Source organism: Strix uralensis, chromosome 1 (assembly GCF_047716275.1).
Source record: "Strix uralensis isolate ZFMK-TIS-50842 chromosome 1, bStrUra1, whole genome shotgun sequence".
In the NCBI taxonomy this organism is placed as follows: Eukaryota; Metazoa; Chordata; class Aves; order Strigiformes; family Strigidae; genus Strix; species Strix uralensis.
This window is the reverse complement of record NC_133972.1, coordinates 148,942,018-148,963,072: the sequence shown is the minus strand read 5'-3', so window position 1 is coordinate 148,963,072 and position 21,055 is coordinate 148,942,018. Positions and strand designations below refer to the sequence as shown.

The 21,055-nt window shown below is 37.9% G+C and overlaps 1 protein-coding gene across 3 annotated transcripts in view; it reads right to left on the bottom strand.

The window, feature by feature from the left end:
- Window positions 1-286: 286 nt before the first annotated feature.
- Window positions 287-21,055, bottom strand: part of DPY19L4 (dpy-19 like 4) — a 38,448-nt gene continuing 17,679 nt past the window's right edge. For all 3 annotated transcript variants that reach the window (XM_074884709.1, XM_074884722.1, XM_074884718.1), the window contains 6 exons: window positions 19,806-19,926; window positions 18,249-18,305; window positions 15,756-15,838; window positions 13,847-13,979; window positions 11,034-11,192; window positions 287-7,222 (listed from right to left, as the gene is read on the bottom strand). In XM_074884709.1, coding sequence (XP_074740810.1) covers window positions 7,058-7,222; window positions 11,034-11,192; window positions 13,847-13,979; window positions 15,756-15,838; window positions 18,249-18,305; window positions 19,806-19,926 — 718 coding nt within the window. In that variant the 3' untranslated portion in view covers window positions 287-7,057. The remainder of the gene's footprint in view (window positions 7,223-11,033; window positions 11,193-13,846; window positions 13,980-15,755; window positions 15,839-18,248; window positions 18,306-19,805; window positions 19,927-21,055) is intronic.

The following is a 21,055-nucleotide window of genomic DNA, read 5'->3' as shown; positions in this document are numbered from 1 at the left end:
ACTGAGAACTGTGAAATGCAACCACTAAATCTAAGAATTGCTATTCAGAGGCCAAACTACCAGCAAGCCCAACAGCCTTCCTCTGGCGCTCTCTCACAGCTGGGACAAGTCCCTAGAATGCAGCCAGCAGCTCAGACTACAGCTCAGTTCATCGTAAAATTGGCCAAATTGGAAGGAAAAAAAGAAAAAAGAAATAAAAGCAGCAGCATTTATCCAGGTGTTAATAATGCAGAAATAGATGCAAATTACACTGTTAGTGTGTTTCAGAAATAAGTTTTCACAATGAAACGAAAATAAGATTTGATTTTAATGTACCTCTCTAAAATTGCATAAACAGGTCAATCACTTCTGCAGCAGTGATTTGTATTGCCATCCAGGGTTGAAGTTAGATGAACCAAGGAAACCACATGTGCTCGTTCCAACATCCAGCAATTACTCCAGGGAGACGACAGCTTCTGCGCTCAGGCTCTCGCAGACAGTGTAACACACAAGGCAGCAAGGAGCAGGTGGCTGCACTCTTGCCTGGCCTTTGTCAACTTTCTTCAGAGGGGAGAATGGCTTAGGGCATGATTTTATATTCACCCTCATCTTACAGAATCTGCTGGTATTTACTGCAGCGGTGTAGAAAAGTCAGTCTTGACCTGTTTTTGGTCTTCCTATAACCCATCAGTTACAGTACCATCAGGAGTTAAGGCTTGACAACAGACATTACAGTTATAACTTTGAAACAAGACGAAATTCCAAGGCGTTAAAAAGATGCTAAAAATTCTGAAGGTAAATGTATGTACTGCTGGTGTTATAATCTACTGAATAGTTCAGTATTACTCTACGTTTGTATATTCTATATATGCAGTTTAATTAATAATGAGACGCATGTCATCTCATTACTATTAAAAAGTGTCTACCACATTTGTTACCTAAGCAATCTGAATGCATATGGGAATTGGAAGTATGGTAGTCTGGGTCACCACAAAAATTGGGTAATCTGGGAAACTAGGTCCTAGAAACAGATTACAGAGTTACCGTTGAAGGGGGAAAACCCCCAAACCAACAGTAGTTTTACCCAACACCTCGCAAACATTGATTATAATCAGAATATATATTTTATACAGAGATATATACACACATAAAATACATATACACACTTTTATATAAACCTATTTATATACACAAATAAATATATACTCTATTATATATAATGGAATATTCTGTATTTCACAGCTGGTAACCATGGTCTCAGTTTTGGATAACGACATGGAAGAGTACACAAACACCAACATAGATTTCATGGTGCCAGGAAGCTCCATTCCCCTTTCAGCTAAGCAATCACAAAGCCTGGGTGCTTGAAGAATTCATGGATAAACCTGAATACTTCAACATCAGCACATTTCCTGACTGGTCTAAAAGGAAGCAGTCTGATGAATGTTCAAACTCAGAACCATTATAAATTTAACACATAAATACATATTTTTTAGGTGCTGTATGATTGATTTTTGGAGAAGCACTTCATAGTGTATTTCTACCATCTTCTGAGCTTAACTAAAATAATCTCAAGGTTTTCATATCATTACAAGGTAAATTATTACAAAGTAGTCTGCATTCAAAGATTTCACTCTTACTAATAATATCTTATAAAATGATAGAAGGCTCCAATATATGTAATCATGATCTGTAAAAATTCAAGACAGATGATACATTAGTTGATTAAAAAAATAAAGCAGTAAGCATTTGATGTTGCATAGCAATTTATTTCCAGGTGACATGCTTGCTGTAGCAAGATCTTTACGGAGAAAGTCAGAGTTCAAGAATTCCATATTTTGCCCCTCATCCTCATGCCAGTGTGTCTCAACAGGTAGTTACAGTCAGCATGACATGGATCTAGTCTGAGCAGGCTGCTAATCCTCGAGAGGTGCAAGAGTGTTTACGCTGCTCCATCAGCTGGTAAGACAGATATTTGAGCTATACTGCACAGTCTTCACTTGACTGATAATTGCATATGCAAATAATACAACAGAATACAAAAATCATTTTATTACCGCAACAGAGGAAGGAGGTTAATTCATTATGAACTACACGTTTTTTGTGAAAGAGTATCAGACTTCTCAAAAGAAAGCATAAAACGGTTTGTGTCCCAAACACTCCATACTTTCTGGACTTGGCTTTTATTACAATTTTATTTTTTTTCACAGAAAAAAAGTTTGTCACAAGAGAAAAATATTTACTATGTATACATTATTTTGATAAAAAACTGTCTAAGACAACAAACAGGATAAAAGGAATTGGATTCCTTAGATTTGTTATTAAATAGCTGCACATAGATATGTCCATATGCCATATACGCTACTGCTAAATGTCACTGTTAACAAGTAAAGCACCACCAATAATTGTTCTGCATTACTGAAGTAACGAAGTTTGAAACTTTGAAAGGCATTAAACATCCACCTCTTTTCCATAAAATAAATAGGTAACCTTAAACATCACTCGAAAGGCAGAATTACATACATTTAACTGCGCTGAAATCAAAAACACTGCCAGATTAATTACACATTTAACATCTAGTTGAGGTACCAAACAATTCAGAAGACCTTCAGGCATCACTAGCTCTGCATTTGGCGTAGTAAGAGTGCAGCAATGTAACGGTGATATTTTCTTTTAGCTGTACTGATGAAGTAGAAATGATTACTAAAATAACACACACTGCATCTTTCAGAATTTTCACTTTTTGCCCCCCTAAAATTAAGTTTTAAAAAGAGTACTAAAGGCATGATTATACAGATTTATGTTGAGGTATTAGTTCGCATGAAATATTGCTTGTGTTGGAATAAACTCAGCTTTTCTTTCATTTCTAATACCATAGTACTCTAGAGTCCACCTGCCCATCAATATTTAGATTTATAGATTCAATCACCATTAGCAATAACAGAAGTTACTCATTACAACTCCAAAACACAGTAGTAAAACAGACCTCTCTAAATGCAAATACAACATGCATGCCCTCGCATTCACACGAACAGCCTACGCTTTCTCCTGTTAGATTTTTGGTTAAAGGATAGGTTATATGCCGTTTACAGCAGTAATTAAGAAGTGTTTCAATGACAGTTTACAATCCCTACCACCTGATCTGCAGCTCCTAACCACACAAATTGCATGGAAAAGCTGATGAAGGGTCACAAGATTAGGACATTTGCAGATGTCTTAGTGAAAATAAGGTGGTATGAACAAGAATTGGTCCCGAACCTTCTACTTTTCAGTAAACAGTAATGCCACCAGAGCAAATAGAGTGAAGAATTTTCAATGCCTGTAAATCTTTTGGCCCTCTTTCTTCCATATTTGTGTATCTCCTCCTTACCCCACCACTGGAAATTGTATTTAGGATTGTATTGTATTAAACTGTATTTCCATTTACTCTGGAAGAAATGAAATCAGTATTTTTTAAAATAGTATGAATAGAAGCTTATATTCTTAAATGCCTTTACTTAATTAGTCTCAAACGTCTGGCAAATCTATTAACTGAGTTCAAGTACGTGGTAATTCAGGAAGTGAAAGAGCGTTTTTATAAGTTAAGACAAAACTGTACATGTCAGTTTAGTTGTGGTTTGATTTAACTTTAATCCACAAGTCTAACAGTAACAGGTAAGTGCCTGAAAATACTATACTCAATTTATTCTTTCAAGGTAATTTTTTTGCATTTACTAAGATCAAGCATATCAGAAATTGGAAATCTGAAGGAGGAAATAAGCCAGCAAAGTAGCAGTACAAATTGCTACGCAATTTCTTCCCAGTGAACAGCTGTTCGATAGCTGCACCACTTACTACATGAGCATCCTTGGAGGCTGGGGTATTAAGACACAACGGAAGTTCTAGAAATCAGAGGGACAGGAATTAAAACAACCAGAAATCTTCACAAAAAGAAACACAAATTTTTGTTTAATAAAAGCTTGCAAGGCACATGTTTCAACTGAATTGCAACATCTACAGCAAAACAGATCAAAATTTGCAAAACGTTCCCCCAGCCCTTTCAGGGAGTTAAACCTGCGACCTGGCTGAAAACCAAGCTAGGGTTGTGTGTACAAGTCCGAAGTAATTATGCCCTATTGCTGTTCTTCTGAGGGATACCATGAAACTTACTGCTTATTTTTCACAGAAGGTAGAGATTAGAATAGACAGTAATATTTTTGCTAACCCATAGTTGGATAAGAAATTCAAGCTCATCATTTTCTGTGTAAGATATGATTCCTCCAGTCACTCATTTTAAAAATTACGCCTTTTTACTGGAACAACAGCACTGTTTCTCCCACATAAAAGGCCCCTTCTGTTACTTAAGGCTGCTGTGCCAATGGTGCTGCAATACAATTTTCTCTAATATAAAAAGCAAGGTAAAAATCTTAAATGATTCTCCTAAAGCAGGATCAATTGAAGTATCAAGAATATATCTTAAAAACTATGACAAAACTAATTATAACAACTATGTCACAGTTCAAATAAAGTTCAACATGTTTGTTTAAACATGTATAAAGGCCAACGTGCTACAAGGTATTTTTCTTTAGATGTACGATGGCCTCATTTGCATTTTTCTTAACATGTGTGCTCTACATGTAAGTATTCAAACTACGTTCTGTGTGGTAACGCATACATACAGCACTGTGGTAAAACACAACAGGCAGTCAAGGATAGTTAAATATTGCATCTTGGCATGGCAGTCTAAGGCATGAAGCCGTAAGTGACTTCATCCACCCAAGTGCAGCTGTAACCCTGAAGTTTGCTACCTGCAATGCCTTATTGCTGTTATGAAATGATATTCATGAATGATTAATTTCAAGCGGGTAAATGACTGACACACAGACATGTAATTCCTTGACAATGATTCAAACAAATTTAAATCGTGTAAGAAACTCTAAACTTCCAAATATTACCTCTACATCCATACTAGCACATACAGAGAAGGCTCCCGCAGGCCTGCCATAGCTCAAGTTAATACACTAGCTTCTGTTGTTATAAGGTAATTGGGAAGTCTGAAACAGTCCAGTGCAGTAAAACATATGCACTTGTGCATAAGCAAATAAATGCGGGCTGCATTTGACCAGAGACGCACATACACACTGCCCTCAACACAATGACTGTAACCCCAGAGAGGATATTTACTTTTAACTTGTAACTCAGTTACATTGATAAAAGTTTCTCTCAGTGATTACATCCAGTATATTAGATGGATTTATCTGAACATTGGTTTCAAATTAAATGCATAATTTAACATCTTGTCAAGACTCATATGCCTAAAAATATAACTGAAAGTAAAAAACGGATTAGACATGTTGACTTTTACAACAGTAAAGCTTTTTTCTTTCAAATCACTCCACTAGTGATAATAGGTTTTAAAAAAATCTCAGCACTGCCTCTTAGTGTAAAGTAAGCAAATATATCTGCATAGAGCAGATAAGAATCACACATATACACCAGCATGCTGCAATTCCTAATAATTTCAGTGTTAAAATCTCTGAATTTGCATTTTATCAACAAGTGCAGTAAGGATCGTTTTGCAGCTTTTGTTTGCAGAATGGTTTGCAGATTTTTCAGTTGGAGGTTCATCCTATTATGCCAGATCCTTCATTAAAGATATCTGGGTTCCAAAGAATCATTCCCACATGCCTGATAGACTGGTCTCTGGGCCAGGTGGAACACGAATGCATAACTGCAGGTAACTCCTAACGAGTGAATAATCTCTTCCAAAGCTTATGTCCTGGCTTTTTGTCCAGCTACACCTTCGTAAGCAAAGTTACCATTACCTTTTATTGGATTTTCCATTTACAATTTCCATTTACCAGGATTAGGCCCAGAGCTGGAATTAAAGCATCATTCATTTTCTTGAAACTATATCAGCCAGCAACAAACAGGATGAACAGATAATTTCTTAAGAAAAATAGCTGTAGAGGCAAAGGGGGTCATATAAGGAAGACAAATTTTAAAGGGAAGCAAGATTGCAGAGTACTTTCCCAAATTTTCCAAGATCTCAGTGTAGTTGCATAACTGATATAGAAATAGCTATGAACCACTATTTATTAATGGTGGTGATTATAGTGTTTTAAATTACAGTTATGGCACTATCTCAATATAACCATCACATAGTAAGTTGAATGAAATGAGTATCACTGATCCATCCCCATACAGACACACAAATATACCAGCACGCACACAGAGGGGGTGAAACAGAAGTGCAGAAGTCTCAGTAGCAAACCTAGTTGTCCTGCTACACTTGCCTAAAAACAAGTACAGCATATGGTTGTATACTGGCCCATTCTGATGGCTGCTAAGACACGCATCTGCATACACACATACACATTTAAGCATGGAAAAATCCTGAAGGCAAGTTCTTTCCAAACTGAAGATCTGACCTTGTCAACTCCTACTGCTAGGTCTAAGCACAAGCACTTCCATCAACACGTCTCTAAGACACGTAGAGACCAGCGTCTTCATCTATGGAAGTGTTGTTTAAATTACATCTTCCTTATTTGATTTAAACAAACACTATAGCTACACATAAGATGTATGAATGTGTGTTGATAAACACAGAAATGTTTACAGTGGAAGACGGGAAGAATTAAAACAGCAACAAAAAACCCTCCAAACACTTACTTGAAAGGACTCAGGATACCAATTGCTTTCTTGCTAGAAAATAAAAGCAGTATGACTTAAATGAGCTCTTTAAATGATTTTTCTGCATTTACTGAAGTCTATCCACAGCAGCTCTCTAACACTAAAGTTAGAAATCTCATTTACATGAAGATTAGGATGATTTATAACAGGAAGAAAAATGCAAAAACATGGAAGACTGTCACACTTTGTAGAGACTGTAAAATTGACAAATTTTCCTGTTTCCTTCAAGGGTGGTATCTGTGTCTGTTGATCTGTAGTTCAAAGAATTCCAGTTTGTTAAAATAAAGTTGTCAATACACTGCATGTGCGCACATGTATCTGCAAAAATAATTTCCTTGATCAAAAGGAACTTTTCCAACTGAATTTCATTCACAATCAATCCTCAGAAAGAAGCTTGCATGCTTTTTCATGACTGGAAGGATATCACAGTGTTGATTCTATATACAAAGTAGGATCTATTCCAGTATACTCGAGTAAAATAATTCACATATGGAGAATAGTTCATTTTGATTTCATGACAAAATCGTCCATATTTTGAGTAGGCATAGCTGTCGCCTTCCTCACAAACCACCTGTCAGAAAAGAAGATCTAATTAAAATATTGAAGATAAGTGGTTACAGAATGTAGTTCTGTACATTTAACTTACTCCTGTATTCTGTAAATTTCATTATGATAGATATTGTATGATTCCAATAAACTGAAAACATATTCCCCTATAATTTGCTTAACCATCTAAAATAGCCTTTGTGAATTAAGACCTTTGTCAGGATAGCAGACAGTAAAAACAGTCTGCTTTATTCATACAATAAAGAACAACAACAGTGGAAATTATCCACATGCCCTGTTTACCCAGTACTTCAAATCTGACCTGCACATAGCATACCACCTATGTAGGGGAGGAAATTCTCAATTACCTTTTCCAGGACAGGTGAGTTTGACATATCTAATAAAGACTTAAGACACACACACATATCACCCTATAAATTCCAACCAATTGACTTGGAAGCAAATTGCTTGTGCTTTTTAGCATCTACTATGTGATTTTCTTGAAGAAATCCCTTTGCCAATCCTTCTGATGGCACAAATTTACATGGGCTTAAAAAAAGGTGGTAGGACAACTTCATGGAGAAAAATCTGTCGGTGGCTACCAAACACAAAGGTATTTCCCCTGAACTAGAGTCCTTCAGCAACTGACCGCTGGAAAACATCTGTCTTACCCTATCAATAATGATATGCTCTCAGCCAGTGTCAGAAACAAGATATCAGACTAGGTCTATAGGACATAGTCCAAGCTAGAAAGTAATACTTACCTTCTTAAACACAGCAATTTAGAAAACACATGCATAGACCCATCAAGAGCATAACAGCCTGTCCACTGTCTCACTTACTCTGGGAATAAGTAAATGTTGCAGTCTCAAACTACATGTACACTAGCTTCCACTGGTTTGGAAAGTCTTGACAATCTTTCAGTATGACTTCGACAATTTTTGTTAGCAAGCAAACTGAGAGTTTTGTTTCAAAGCTTCCTGAGACAACACACTAGATTAACTTTCAGGAACAAACTATGTCAACTTTCTGAAAAAAAATACTTTATTCCTGGTTGACCATTCCAATATTTCTTCTACAACTATCATTTTTAGCATCCAACCAAGTATGGACTCAGCCACAGACAGGAAGCAGAAGTGTTGTTCATTACTAGCCAACCAGTTTTTTTCTAAAAATATTGGACACTCAGTTGTCTACATTTAAATGTATACACCAGTTGTTTTATTACAGATTTAGATTACAGACATTCAGCAGAACAGATTTTAACCGAAGCTCTCATCATGAACCTTCTTTTCCCCTTCTTAATCTCTCCACTATAAATAGGATAACCCTTGTCACTTCTAATTAGACAAAAATAGTAAATGACTGTTTTTGTGTACTGACAGCACCGTTTGTGGCATTTATAAAAGACAGGCTCCTTGCATTGGATATTGTCTTTCGATGTTTTTTTTCCCCCCTTTGATTGAAATTAGCATCGCAAGCAACAACCACTCTGAAAAGTACTGGGAAGTGTTCCTTAGGATGAACTGCTGAATAGCTGGGTGTTAGGACTTAAAGAAGGAATAAACTTATTCTGTTATATGAATCAAACAAAAACTTAAAAACATGACAGTAAAACTGTGCTGCTGAAGTTAGGATGAGATCAGGATTATGTGCAAGACAGAAGCATGCAGAAGCATGGAGATAAGAGATGAAAGGGCATGAGGGAATGGAATCCTGAAATTGTGGTTAACTGTTCCAGCTGAAATCCTAAATGTGAAGAGGGAAAAGGAACTTACTCATGTAAAAACAGATCTGAGAAGAAACTGAGAGATAACACGCTGATTATCAATGATGGAGGTTATATATACACACACCCCCCTCTCTATTATGGTACAGTATATTGGTTATGACATGAATAATCATGGCATGCATGATTTTATCAGCAAGACAAAGAAAGAAGAAAGATAGATTTCAGCAATGGTGTCCTGGTTTTAGCTGGGATAGAATTAATTTTCTTCCTAGTAGCTGGTACAGTGCTATGTTTTGGATTTAGTGTGAGAATAATGTTGATAACACGCTGATGTTTAATTGTTGCTAAGTAGCATTTATCCTAAGTCAAGGATTTTTCAGTTTCCCATGCTCTGCCAGTGAGCAGGTGCACAAGAAGCTGGGAGGGGGCACAGCCACGACAGCTGACCTGAACTAGCCAAAGGGACATTCCATACCATAGAATGTCAGTATATAAACTGGGGGGAGTTGGCCGGGAGGGGCGGATCACTGCTCAGGCATCAGTCAGCAGGTGGTGAGCAACTGCATTGTGCATCACTTGTCTTTCCTTGGGTCTTATTTCTCTCTGTTACCTTCATTTTCATTACAATTATTAATAGTATTAAGTATTGTCATTATATTTTATTATTGGTAACATTATATTATATCCTAGTTATTGTTGTTATTATTATATTTTATTTTAGTTAAACTGTTCTTCTCAACCCATGAGTTTTACTTTTTTTTCTGATTCCCCCCCCATCCCACTGGGAGGGGGGAGGAGTGAGCGAGCGGCTGCATGATGCTTAGTTGCTGTCTGGGGTTAAACCACAACAGGTAAGGAAGTTAATAGAAAAACAGAGACAATACCCTCCATGTATAAACTGGCCAGGAAACCTACAGGTGAAACTGACACCAGTTGTAGATTCCTGGGGAAATTAAAAAGTAATCCCCTAAAAACATATCACCCCTATAATTACTCCCCCAAATGAAAGCAACTACAGAAATTACATGTTTGCATTACAAGTTCTTTTGAAACGTGTATCATCAAAAGTAGAGCTTATAAAATACCTAACACAGATGAACAGTTTGGATTTCTCCCCAAGAACGGAATACAAAAATTTTATACACAAACATATGTATCCTCCCCATTAAAAAAGAAAAAGCATTCAAGCTAAGGATTTACTTGGTATAGTTAATACACAACAGGCTGTAATGTCAAACAGAAACTGAAGTTCTTTTTCTTAGTCAGGAAACCAACTAAGTGAAGGTAACCTGTGATTGCTTTAGAAGTAACTGAAGACTCCCTCTCTCCTCTTGACCAGAGAATAAGCAACCAAACCCTAAGTGAGTTTAGGGCCACTCATGCCTTTATAAAGTCAAAACTTTTGCTGGATTCCCAGGAATCAGATGAACAAGTGATAAAGAGATCACTTTATAAACCCCATTTCATTCCCTGCTTCAGCAGCAAGAGCAGCACTATCAGCATTCAGAACAGACACTGCAGTAGCATTCACGCATATCTTCGTAACTCTACAGTTTATTCAACCAATCTTTCTATCAGCTGTGGCTTAGACTGTCTATGGGGTGCTAACCCATCTGCAAGACTGAACCAAATAGACTTGTAACCTCATCAGTACCAAACAGGCTGCATACTGAATTGAATGGCAGCCCGGTCCTCAACCCAGGCAGAGTTTTAGAACAACTGAGTTTATCCATTTTAAAATTTCATCTTTAAAGCTAGTGAAGAATGCCCTCTGGGGCAAGGCTTCACTACTTTTGTAATAATCTGTTCAGGTGTTACAGTCTTAAACATTTATATATAGTTAAATGGCATTTAATGATTGGCAGAGAAGCAGCACAGCTAGATACTAATGTACTAGGAGGGACTAGCACAGTTAAAGAATAGTTTGAGGTAAGATTACAAGTGTGTAAGAAACAGACAAACCAAAATTGATCGCTTTTAAAATTTATGAGTCTGTCTACATGTTGATTACAATTAGAAAAATAAGATCACCATTATAAGAAGATTTCTTTTAAAATTAATTATTTATGTATTCAAACATTCATTTTTCTTTACTGTTACTTACATGACCATTAGCAATATCCAATAGATCTTTAACTCTACATCCTCTTACAGGTCCCACTTCATTGCAGATTGAATCTTCAATAACCAGAAAACTGGCTTTGTAAGATGTGAGTATCTTATAAATATCCTCTGCTGACCTCTTTGAATAGATCTGATAAATCTATAAATTAAGAAAACATGTTCATGCAATGCAAAAATCAGTGATAAATTAAATACTTGGGGGGGGTGGGGGTGGGGAACAACACCACCTAGTTGCAACAACAAATTATATGTACACACCATGCTATAAAATGTTTGGGTTTGAAATGGTTCCCTGGACACCCAGCCTCATGAGCTGGGAGATGGGGAGGGGAAGCAGAATAAGGTCATCACAAGTAAAGAGGAAGTGGTCAGAGACCTGCTACACCGCTTGGATGCACACAAGTCTGTGGGAACAGATGGGTTACACCCAAGGGTGCTGAAAAAGTTGGCAGATGTGCTCACCAAGCCGCTGTCCATGATTTACCTGAAGTCATGGCTAACTGGGGAGGTCCCGTTGGACTAGAGGGTGGCAAATGTGACACCCATCTATAAGAGAGGCAGAAAGGATGATCCAGGAAACTATAGACCTGTCAGTCTGATCTCGGTGCCAGGGAAGGTCATGGAGCAGGTCATCTCGAGTGCCATTAGAAGTCATATAATGGACAACCAGGGGATCAGGCCCAGTCAGCATGGGTTTATGAAAGGCAGGTCCTGTCTGACAAACCTGATCTCCTTCTATGACAAGATGACCCCACTATTGGACGAGGGAAAAAGTGTGGATATTGTCTACCTGGATTTTTGAAAAACATTCGACACAGTTCCCCATAGAATTCTCATAGAAAAACTGGCTGCTCATGGCCTGGATCAGCGAACGGTCTGCTGGGTCAAGCACTGGCTGGATGGACGGTCCCAGAGAGTGGTGGTCAATGGAGCTAAACCCAGCTGGCGGCCGGTCACAAGTGGTGTTCCTCAGGGCTTGGTGTTGGGACCATTTCTGTTCAACATCTTTATTGATGATCTTGATAAGGACATAGACTGTATCACCAGTAAGTTCACAGATGACACCAAGTTAAGCAGGAGTGTCGATCTGCATGAGGATAGGGAGGCTCTACAGAGAGACTTGGATAGATTGGATCAGTGGGCCAACGTTAACGGGCTGAGCTTCAACAAGGCCAAGTGCCAGGTCCTGCACTTGGGCCACAACAACCCCATGCATCGCTACAGGCTTGGGGAGGTGTGGCTGGAGAGCTGTGTGGAAGAGAAGGATCTGGGGGTTCTAACTGACAAGCAGCTGAACATGAGCCAGCAGTGTGCCCGGGTGGCCAAGAAAGCCAACGGCATCCTGGCTTGTATTAGAAATAGTGTGACCAGCAGAAGTAGGGAGGTGATAGTCCCCCTGTACTCTGCACTGGTGAGGCCACACCTGGAGTATTGTGTCCAGTTTTGGGCACCTCAATATGAGAGAGATATCGAGGTGCTGGAGCGAGTGCAGAGGAGGGCAACGAAGCTGGTAAAGGGCCTGGAGAATAAATCCTATGAGGAGCGATTGAAGGAGCTGGGACTGTTCAGTTTGAGGAAGAGAAGGCTGAGGGGAGACCTCATCACTCTCTACAGCTACCTGAAAGGACATTGTAGAGAGGTTGGTGCTGGTCTCTTCTCACAGGTAATTAGCAATAGAACAAGAGGGAATGGCTTTAAACTGCAACAGGGGAGGTTCAGACTGGACATTAGGAAAAAAATTTTCACAGAAAGAGTGGTCAGACAGTGGAATAGGCTGTCCAGGGAGGTGGTGGAGTCACCATCCTTGGATGTGTTTAAGGGTCGTTTAGATGAGATGCTGGGGGATATGGTGTAGGGGAGAACTTTGTAGAGTAGGGCTGATGGTTGGACTCGATGATCCCAAGGGTCTTTTCCAACCTGAATGATTCTGTGAAATCTCCAAAATAGGTCAGGTAATGGCCAGACATTTGTCTCTGCTGATGGCATGTTCTCATCTTATATACTTCAAGTGGTCTGAAAAGTCTTCAGAAATATTTTGATATTTGTTTCAGTCCAGAGTGAACCACTAATAATCTATTTGATACTCCCTTCCTTGTTTGCTGGACTCCTACGTTCTTTTTCCTTCCAATATATTTGACTTCTTTTTTCTCACTACATTTGGGTGAAGAGGAAGACAGTTCCTGTGAGATGCTTTCCAAGTCAAGTATCTTGCTAGAAATTTCCATTTGCCTACTGTAATCCTGGCGTGTTCAAATAAAGACTAAGAACTAATGTACACTAGCAATTTTGATTTCTTTGCTAAGCAGTCACTGGGCAAGTCTGTTCTGCTTTGTGATCTTCTCTGTGACAAAATACGCAGAATAAAATTTGCAGACAATCATTCAGAAATTACAGCCTGCCTAAAACTCAATATGGTCACACTGCTCAGTAACGAATCTTGTTCATGAGCTTATAAATTATGTATTGGTTTTATCTTGTTAACTTTCTTTACAAGACATCATGCTCTGTTCTCACCTTACACTGTAAACACTTTGAAGAAAAGGCAGTAATTGGAATGCTGCTCGCATGTATTGGGAGTGGCACCAAACAAATAATTTGCATTGCCAGGTGGCCTGGGCAGCACAGAAGGGCAATGCAAATATGTGTCATGAGGAATGTTACAAGGTCATCTTCTCTGGAGCATTAACATTTACAGTACTCCCACTCATCTCAGACAAGCACTTCAGTCTTACATGATGGAACAGTCTATAAATCACTGTTAATACACACACATTTATGGAATTGGATACTCACATTTTCATTTCTTTTTATAAGATCGTCATCATTATATAAAGGCAAGCTCGACACCATCCATCCGGTACAAAGCTTAATCACACCCATTAACTGTGGGCTGCCTGCAAACACAGCAGCCACGGGAGCCTGTCGTCTGCAAAAGCAACATCAACATACGCGTCTGAGTACAGGATGTATTTCTCCAAACAATGTTTTTAATTTTACACACTGTGTGCATCTTTTAAGGTGCTATGATATGAATTGGAGTAAATGAAGATATCACTGGGGGGCTAATTACATCGGTGTTAATGCTGCAGGGGCAGTAGCTTCTTTGATGGGAAAAGCCCAGACCTGCAGCAATACGGAGTCTGCAAGGAAGGTCTCCTGCTGGGGCAAGGGCTGATGGCCCTTCTCCTCCCCTCCTTGCCATCCCTGGAGCACCATTCAGAGTGATCTCAGAATGGATCAAGCTACTGCTTTTCTGAACAGTTGCTGACTTGTGACAAAACAAGCTTGGGAGGGAGGGTAGGTAGAAGGAGAAACAACATGATATTATCTTGTAAGGGAAAGATTTGTGATTATTTTAACTTGATCTTTAGGACCATGTATTTCATCATCTATGAGTAAACAATGTCATGATACAGAATAATATCTACAGTAATTATGTTTCTAGGTTTGGTTTCATCTTTTGACTATTTGTATTCCTGCATTAGTGAAAGGAAACAGTCATTGTCACATTTTACTGGACTTTGGGCAACTCTTCCTGCAGAGAAAATTCAAAATAAATTTATATTATCAGAGAAAATTTTAAGAAAATATACTGTAATAATGACATCCAATTAAAATTCCAGTATGGGTATCTAAGTATATCCTTAAGAAAAAAAAGTCTTTATTTTCATTAAAAATATGAACAGCTGCTACAAATAAGGGTAGTCAAATTGCTCTTAGCTGAGTGAATCCCAATGCAATTCACCATGATTAATTATGTACTTGAAGTGTAATATATGCAGACTAATGTAAAAGCCATTAGGTACTTGGCATTATTCCACTTGCTGCCTGGAAAAGCTACAGCAGTGACAAACAACATACACTACTATCAACAGAAAGAAGAAATTGGCTGGAACACCATAATTACTAGCCTTGTCTTTTCTGAAGATGAACAGGTTGACATTAAAACTACATAAATACAGAAAATAATATTCTAAAAAACCACAGTTAAAGGTAAGTAAGTTATCTGAACACAGGGGATCTAATTTTCAGATAAGTGCACATTCCTAATGACATAGTTCAAAGTCAGATTGAATGAGCCCAGAATCCAGTTCTAAAACTTTCAGTGAGAAGAAAAACATATATGTGAAAATAACCTGACTCTGTATTAGCTACCTATATGTCTCGGTATGAACTACGTAACATAGCTCAGTATTTGCTATTCCCTGCCTAGACAGACCTTTCAGTCTTCTGGTCAAAGGGAAAGTTTTAATTGTACATGTTACACTGCACATATCTTGACTGAAGTCTCTACATCATCACACTCAGGCTCATTTTACTGGCTCATGTACACAAAAATTTCAGTGTTTCTGTCCCCCACTGGCATTACAATCAACATGAATCCTCTAATCTACTGAAAAGCTAGCATGCAAAGAACCAAGTACTAAGATGCCCACCTTTATTTGGAAATTAGGTCTAGTAATGATATTAAACATTATTTGCTTGCCTGTTTCAGGATTTTCTCCTCTTGTAATCAATGATATATTCCTGTTTCTTTCTACGGGAATATTACCAAACTTAAAATACACATTTCTCCTCCCATACATCATGGAACAACTTAGCAAGGGAAAACTCAGATTAATAGAGGTAGCTTCACAAAATGCTGAGATAAAAATACCCTGACATAAACCAGTAAAACAGAAATGTAGGCCTTCACACTTACTTTATCCATGTCATAAGTTCTACTGTATCAGGATCATAGAATTCCTGTAGTTCTGAAAGCTCTGTCATTATCCTAGGGAAAAACTGAAGGAAATGTATTTTTGGTTACTTACAGTTAAAAAACCCAGAATTATAGAACATCTCACTATATTCAGGCATTAAGAAACACAACAGAAACAGGTTTCATCTGAGTTTTCCCTCATGATTGGTATTTTTGTTTGAATATTTTGCAAAACACAGTTTATACTTACCTGACAGCAGACCTTCTCCAAAATAAGTCCCCTCTCTCTATTTTATTAGAATACTTATAATAAAAAATTTTTTTTAAACCCACAGAAACCTACCTACATGGCAACAACAGTCATCAACTTTAACTGGCCTTAAATGCATCAGAACCATAGTTCAGATTTTCATATGCAAAGGCATATAAATAAGGCACTGAAGAAGCTGATAAATCTCTCATGGTAATCCTGCTTGAGTTGGAGGGATTGGACTGTTGTGACTTAATGGAAAGGTGCTATGCAAGTGGGACAGGAGAGAAGAAATTTCCAAGAAAAGCATTGTGGGTAATCTGCCCTGGACTTTCCTCTGACTTTTACTTCAATCACTGCAGTGAAGGAAAGTATGCTATATTGTATGAAGTAGGATATTTCAGTTTATGCTCTTCAAACAAACATTTTGGGAAAAGGAGGGATTCTGGGAAGTCAGACAGAATGGCAACTCCTCCAGACCAGCCCAGACTGCAAGCCTGCACCATGGCTTCCCTATCCTGTCAGGTTTGAGGGGTGAAGGAACAACAGGGCCTTTATTAAGATGGTAGATTTTGTTAGTCCTTTAGCCATTTTGCGTGTTTATCTGAAGGCATGGCTAGAAGCTGGCCAGCCTTGAGGGGCTGGAGCATGTTCATGTTGTTGTAAATGCTAAGTGAAAGCAACCAGACGTCAGTTCTTTTTGAAAAGGATAAAGTTTATAGGTTATGCCCGACTAAACAGACAACTAACTTTGGGACAGCCATAGTGGACAGACAGTTGGAAGTGGAAGCCTGCTTTTAACTGAGGAGTTTTCACCCCATTACCTGGACAATTCAGCTGTCAAGTGATAGCAGTCTACATGTTAGGGTACACAAGAACAACTGCCATGTTTGCATCAGGGCTGAAAGCTGTAGCAGTGCTGTTATACACCTACCTGAACTGTCCCCAGGACAACAGATGCACACAGAAGAGGAACTGCTACTGTCACCCCAAGGAGAACCAGCTTCACTTATCAATCAGAGCCCTTAGAAGAATCTAGTTAGATGAGGGACTTCGCCAGACTGAGCCAGAAGGCAGCCAAGCGGAAAGATGCTGAGCTGTACACTCAGACATTTATAGCCACGGTAACAGATTAAGAGTCCCAAGGCATTTGCACAGTCCCATTACTATTAATCAAAGTTTCCAAGATCAGGGATGTTATGAACCAAAAGAGCAAACTGTTAACCACTGCTTAAAACCAAAAGCTGGATCTGCAATGGATGAAGCCCTCTAGAGTCCAAACCCCCACACTGCTTTTATTAAAAAGTAATCTGAAAAGATTTGGTCAACTCAACTAGTTTCCTCTATTGTAACAGATTTCGTAACTCTTTTGAGCACCTGTAGCTTTTTTTCAGGAGAATATATCTATTGCTCCAGCAGAAATGTGTAGAGTCAGATTACACTGCGACCAAAATTTCTATCATAAGACAGGTGTTACAAGATCTGTTAAAATACCATTGGTCAAGACTGGCTTTTCTATTTGAATTCTTATAAAACTATTCAAACTAATTATTTTGAAGCTATGTCAGTATAGCAGAGGGTTACACTTTATGGGATACTTCCCATATTTTTTGCATTTCCAGAAGTTTAAAAAATAATTTTCAAGTACTCTTTCTCCAGTCTGCTTGTGACTTGCAATAAAGAACTAGGTATTTTAAACATGGAAACATCTGTAGCTACAATCCCTGTACTGTAGTATATGCATACCTCTACACAGTGCTCTGCACGAAGGATTTAACTCCATTAGAATGTGATGGAAGCTTTGAGCAAACAGATTATTTGCGTAGGCCTCCCATTAATTTTACTTCCATCTAACCTCACTCCCTCTTACTAAAACCAAGACTGGGGCAACAGTTTTCAATCTCCTGAGTTTTTATTTGGCAGTATTTTCTTTGTTGAGTCAGTTTATATATCCAAAGCATAATAGCTGAATATAACAAAGTCTTCATTTAAATTTAAATATTTCTTAATTACAATAAGCAATTGTTAACAAATTAAATTGACAAACACCTCATACTGAAAAATGTAAACAGTTTTGTTTAAAAAAAAAATATCAAAAAACCCCCCGTATTTTCAGTGGATGACAGCTTTTATTTCATCATCTATATTTCATTTCACCAAGTACAATTCATTATATTTGCTCATCATTTTGACTCATATTGTTCCTACATACAAAATAAAAACCACAAAGGTACTTTTCTTACCTCTTTCCACAAGCTGAATCCAATTATTGTGGGAACTGCCATACTCAGAATAAGAGCCTAGAAAATATAAGAATACAATTCTTCTTCTTAGAAGAAATGGCATACGCACCATTCTCTGTTCTCCAACCTTGGACCATCTGTTGATTCTGCTCATATAGTAGGCTACATTTATGCCTGAAACCTTAGAGTGACAGTAGGTGAAACGTTGTGGTTTTCTACCAGGCAAAAAACTCTCTGCAAACAAGATTTTGCCTAATTTAGCATGGAAGAACTTATTTGACCCATGATAACTTTACCATCAATATTAGGGATGGTTAATTGCTACTGAAATAACAATGATGCAATGTGCACATGATGTAGGGAACAGAAGTAAACACCTCACATACAAATGCAATGAGATAATCTGAGAAAGAAAAAAAGTACAAAACAAACATATCAAACCTCTGATCTTGTTGATGCTTTGTTCGGATAACAATATTGACATGCAAAACCCAGAAACCCATTCTTCAGCACACCATCATTCTAGCTGGTATAATTTTTGCTTTGCAAAAAGGAGAAAATAGCTCATGTGGTACAGGAAACATTTGGTGAGGAATGCACACATGGCATTCTCTTGATAATAAGCTATTGACATATCTACTGCGTTAATATTAAAAAAGCAGGTCTATATAGCAGAAAGCATGACGTATATAAAAGAATGTGTTTACCATGTACATGAACATATTGCTACTCCTTGATTGGAAGAACACTATCAATGTTTCTGATGTAACAGTGTATGGCATTTTCACAAGTGACATAGTCAATCTCTGTTTAAGTATAAAATATTTATTCCTATAAGCCTCTCAAAATTAAGGTAAATAATATTCTATCCTTATTCTATTAATAAAACAAATGCACAAGGCTGCTAAAAATTGCACAAAGCAATTTATTTTTTTTTTTTATTAAGAATAAAGCTAGGGTTGGAGTGGGGGAGTTGTTTGCACTGTAGCACAAGCTCATCTTCAATCTCAACACTTCTCTATAATGGCCACACATGAACAAATCTTATGCAGAGTAATTCCACTTACCATTTCTTATGAAGCAGCTTTACTCTCAGCAATCAAATACACCTAACTACCACATTTTAGCGCCATTCCTAGTGAAACAAGGCTTATACTGATGCTTGCCTGCATGTCTGTACTTTTTCTTCTGCACTTCTAAAAAGAACATGACCTTCTTGGCCAGTCTCAACTAAATATGACAGACAGCCTGAGGTCTCAAAGATTTGTTAGAAGAAATGAAACAGATGAATGAAAGATACAGAGATGAAGACAGCTCTGCTTCTTATGAGGAAAGGCTGTATAGTGTGAACACAACTTTATCACCAGGTACCAGAGGACATATGAAAGCATAATATTAAGAACAAAAGACATAAAAAAAGCAGACTATATGAGATCTACTGCTCACAGAACTACATGCTCTTTTAATGGATTCTTCTATAGGTCTTAGGTAATTGCTGTTTGAAAAGTTATATGCTTGCTAGCTGTAATTCCCAAGATATCAGCAACAGCAACTCACCAGCAGTATTGGGTGCACAGCTTTCAGTCGAAGCCACTTGAAAAGCGTCATCCAAAGTTCAGGAGAACACACACCAAATGCAGCAAGCATGCAAACATAAGGTGTCCATAGATATTTCATTCTGAAAAACATTTCAATAACTTAGCTGGCACTCTGTGCATGCCTCTGTATTTATAAAAATGCTATTTATAACAAAATCTGAATGTTTTTCGTATGTCAAATACAGTCTGGATGTTCAAGCAATCTGAGATCAAATTTGATGGCACTGAAGGGTAAACCAAGGAAATCTCTAGCAGAAGAGCAGGCACCTGATTATCTGTTGCAAGATGTAGGAGCAAGATCCAAGGTAAAAGATGACAAAATCCTTCACAGAGTTCAGGGGAGGATGAAAGAAAAACAAAGAGACTAGTAAAGTCACTTGGCTGTTGCGGTTTTCCAGCCAAGCAAGGATAAAAAGCAGCTATTCAGCAAAGCTGTACAGACACTGTACTATAAGGAAGTTCCTGAAGAAAGGAAAGGAAAATACTTAATAAACAATTTACAATTTGCTGGTATTGTCTGTCTCTTAAGGATAGACTAGTCAAGTTAAAACAACTACATAGTAACGCAACAGTCTGCTCACTTTAAGAATTTGTGAACGTTCAGATTTTAGGACGATAAGTGTACTACAAACACAGGTCTGCCACCTTCAAGATGATTTAGCTGAGACACAAGATTAGAACAGTAACGCCTTCTGCACATTAGCTTCTGTAGCTTTAAGGACTAACACAATACCTTTGAAAATACTTTTGCTACTGCTTTAACATGTCAAGCTAAGGTATACTTCATGTTAGCCTAGACACCAGAAGATGGACAAGAAATCTTCCACATCCCAATATTCCAGAACATACACTGTGCATCAAAACACTACACAAGGTCTGCTACAATACAGTATTAAAAGAATTACAGACAGTTCTATGCTTAAATACCATAAAGAAAGTGATTAAAACTTGCTTCAGTTAGTGTCTTAGATCTTGGCTGCATTAAAGCTTGGAAAACACATAAAAGAGACCAAGCACATAAAAGAGACCAAGCACAATTCACCATATACCTGTATCCAATTAATAGTCAAAATAATCTTTGTTCTCTCCCCTACTAACTAGTACCACTATACACCAAACACATTTCTGCAAAGGGGTGAATTTCAAAGGGATGAATGGTGTATCACATCTAGTTAGAAACTCTCTGTTGGTTTCAAAAGAGATACATCA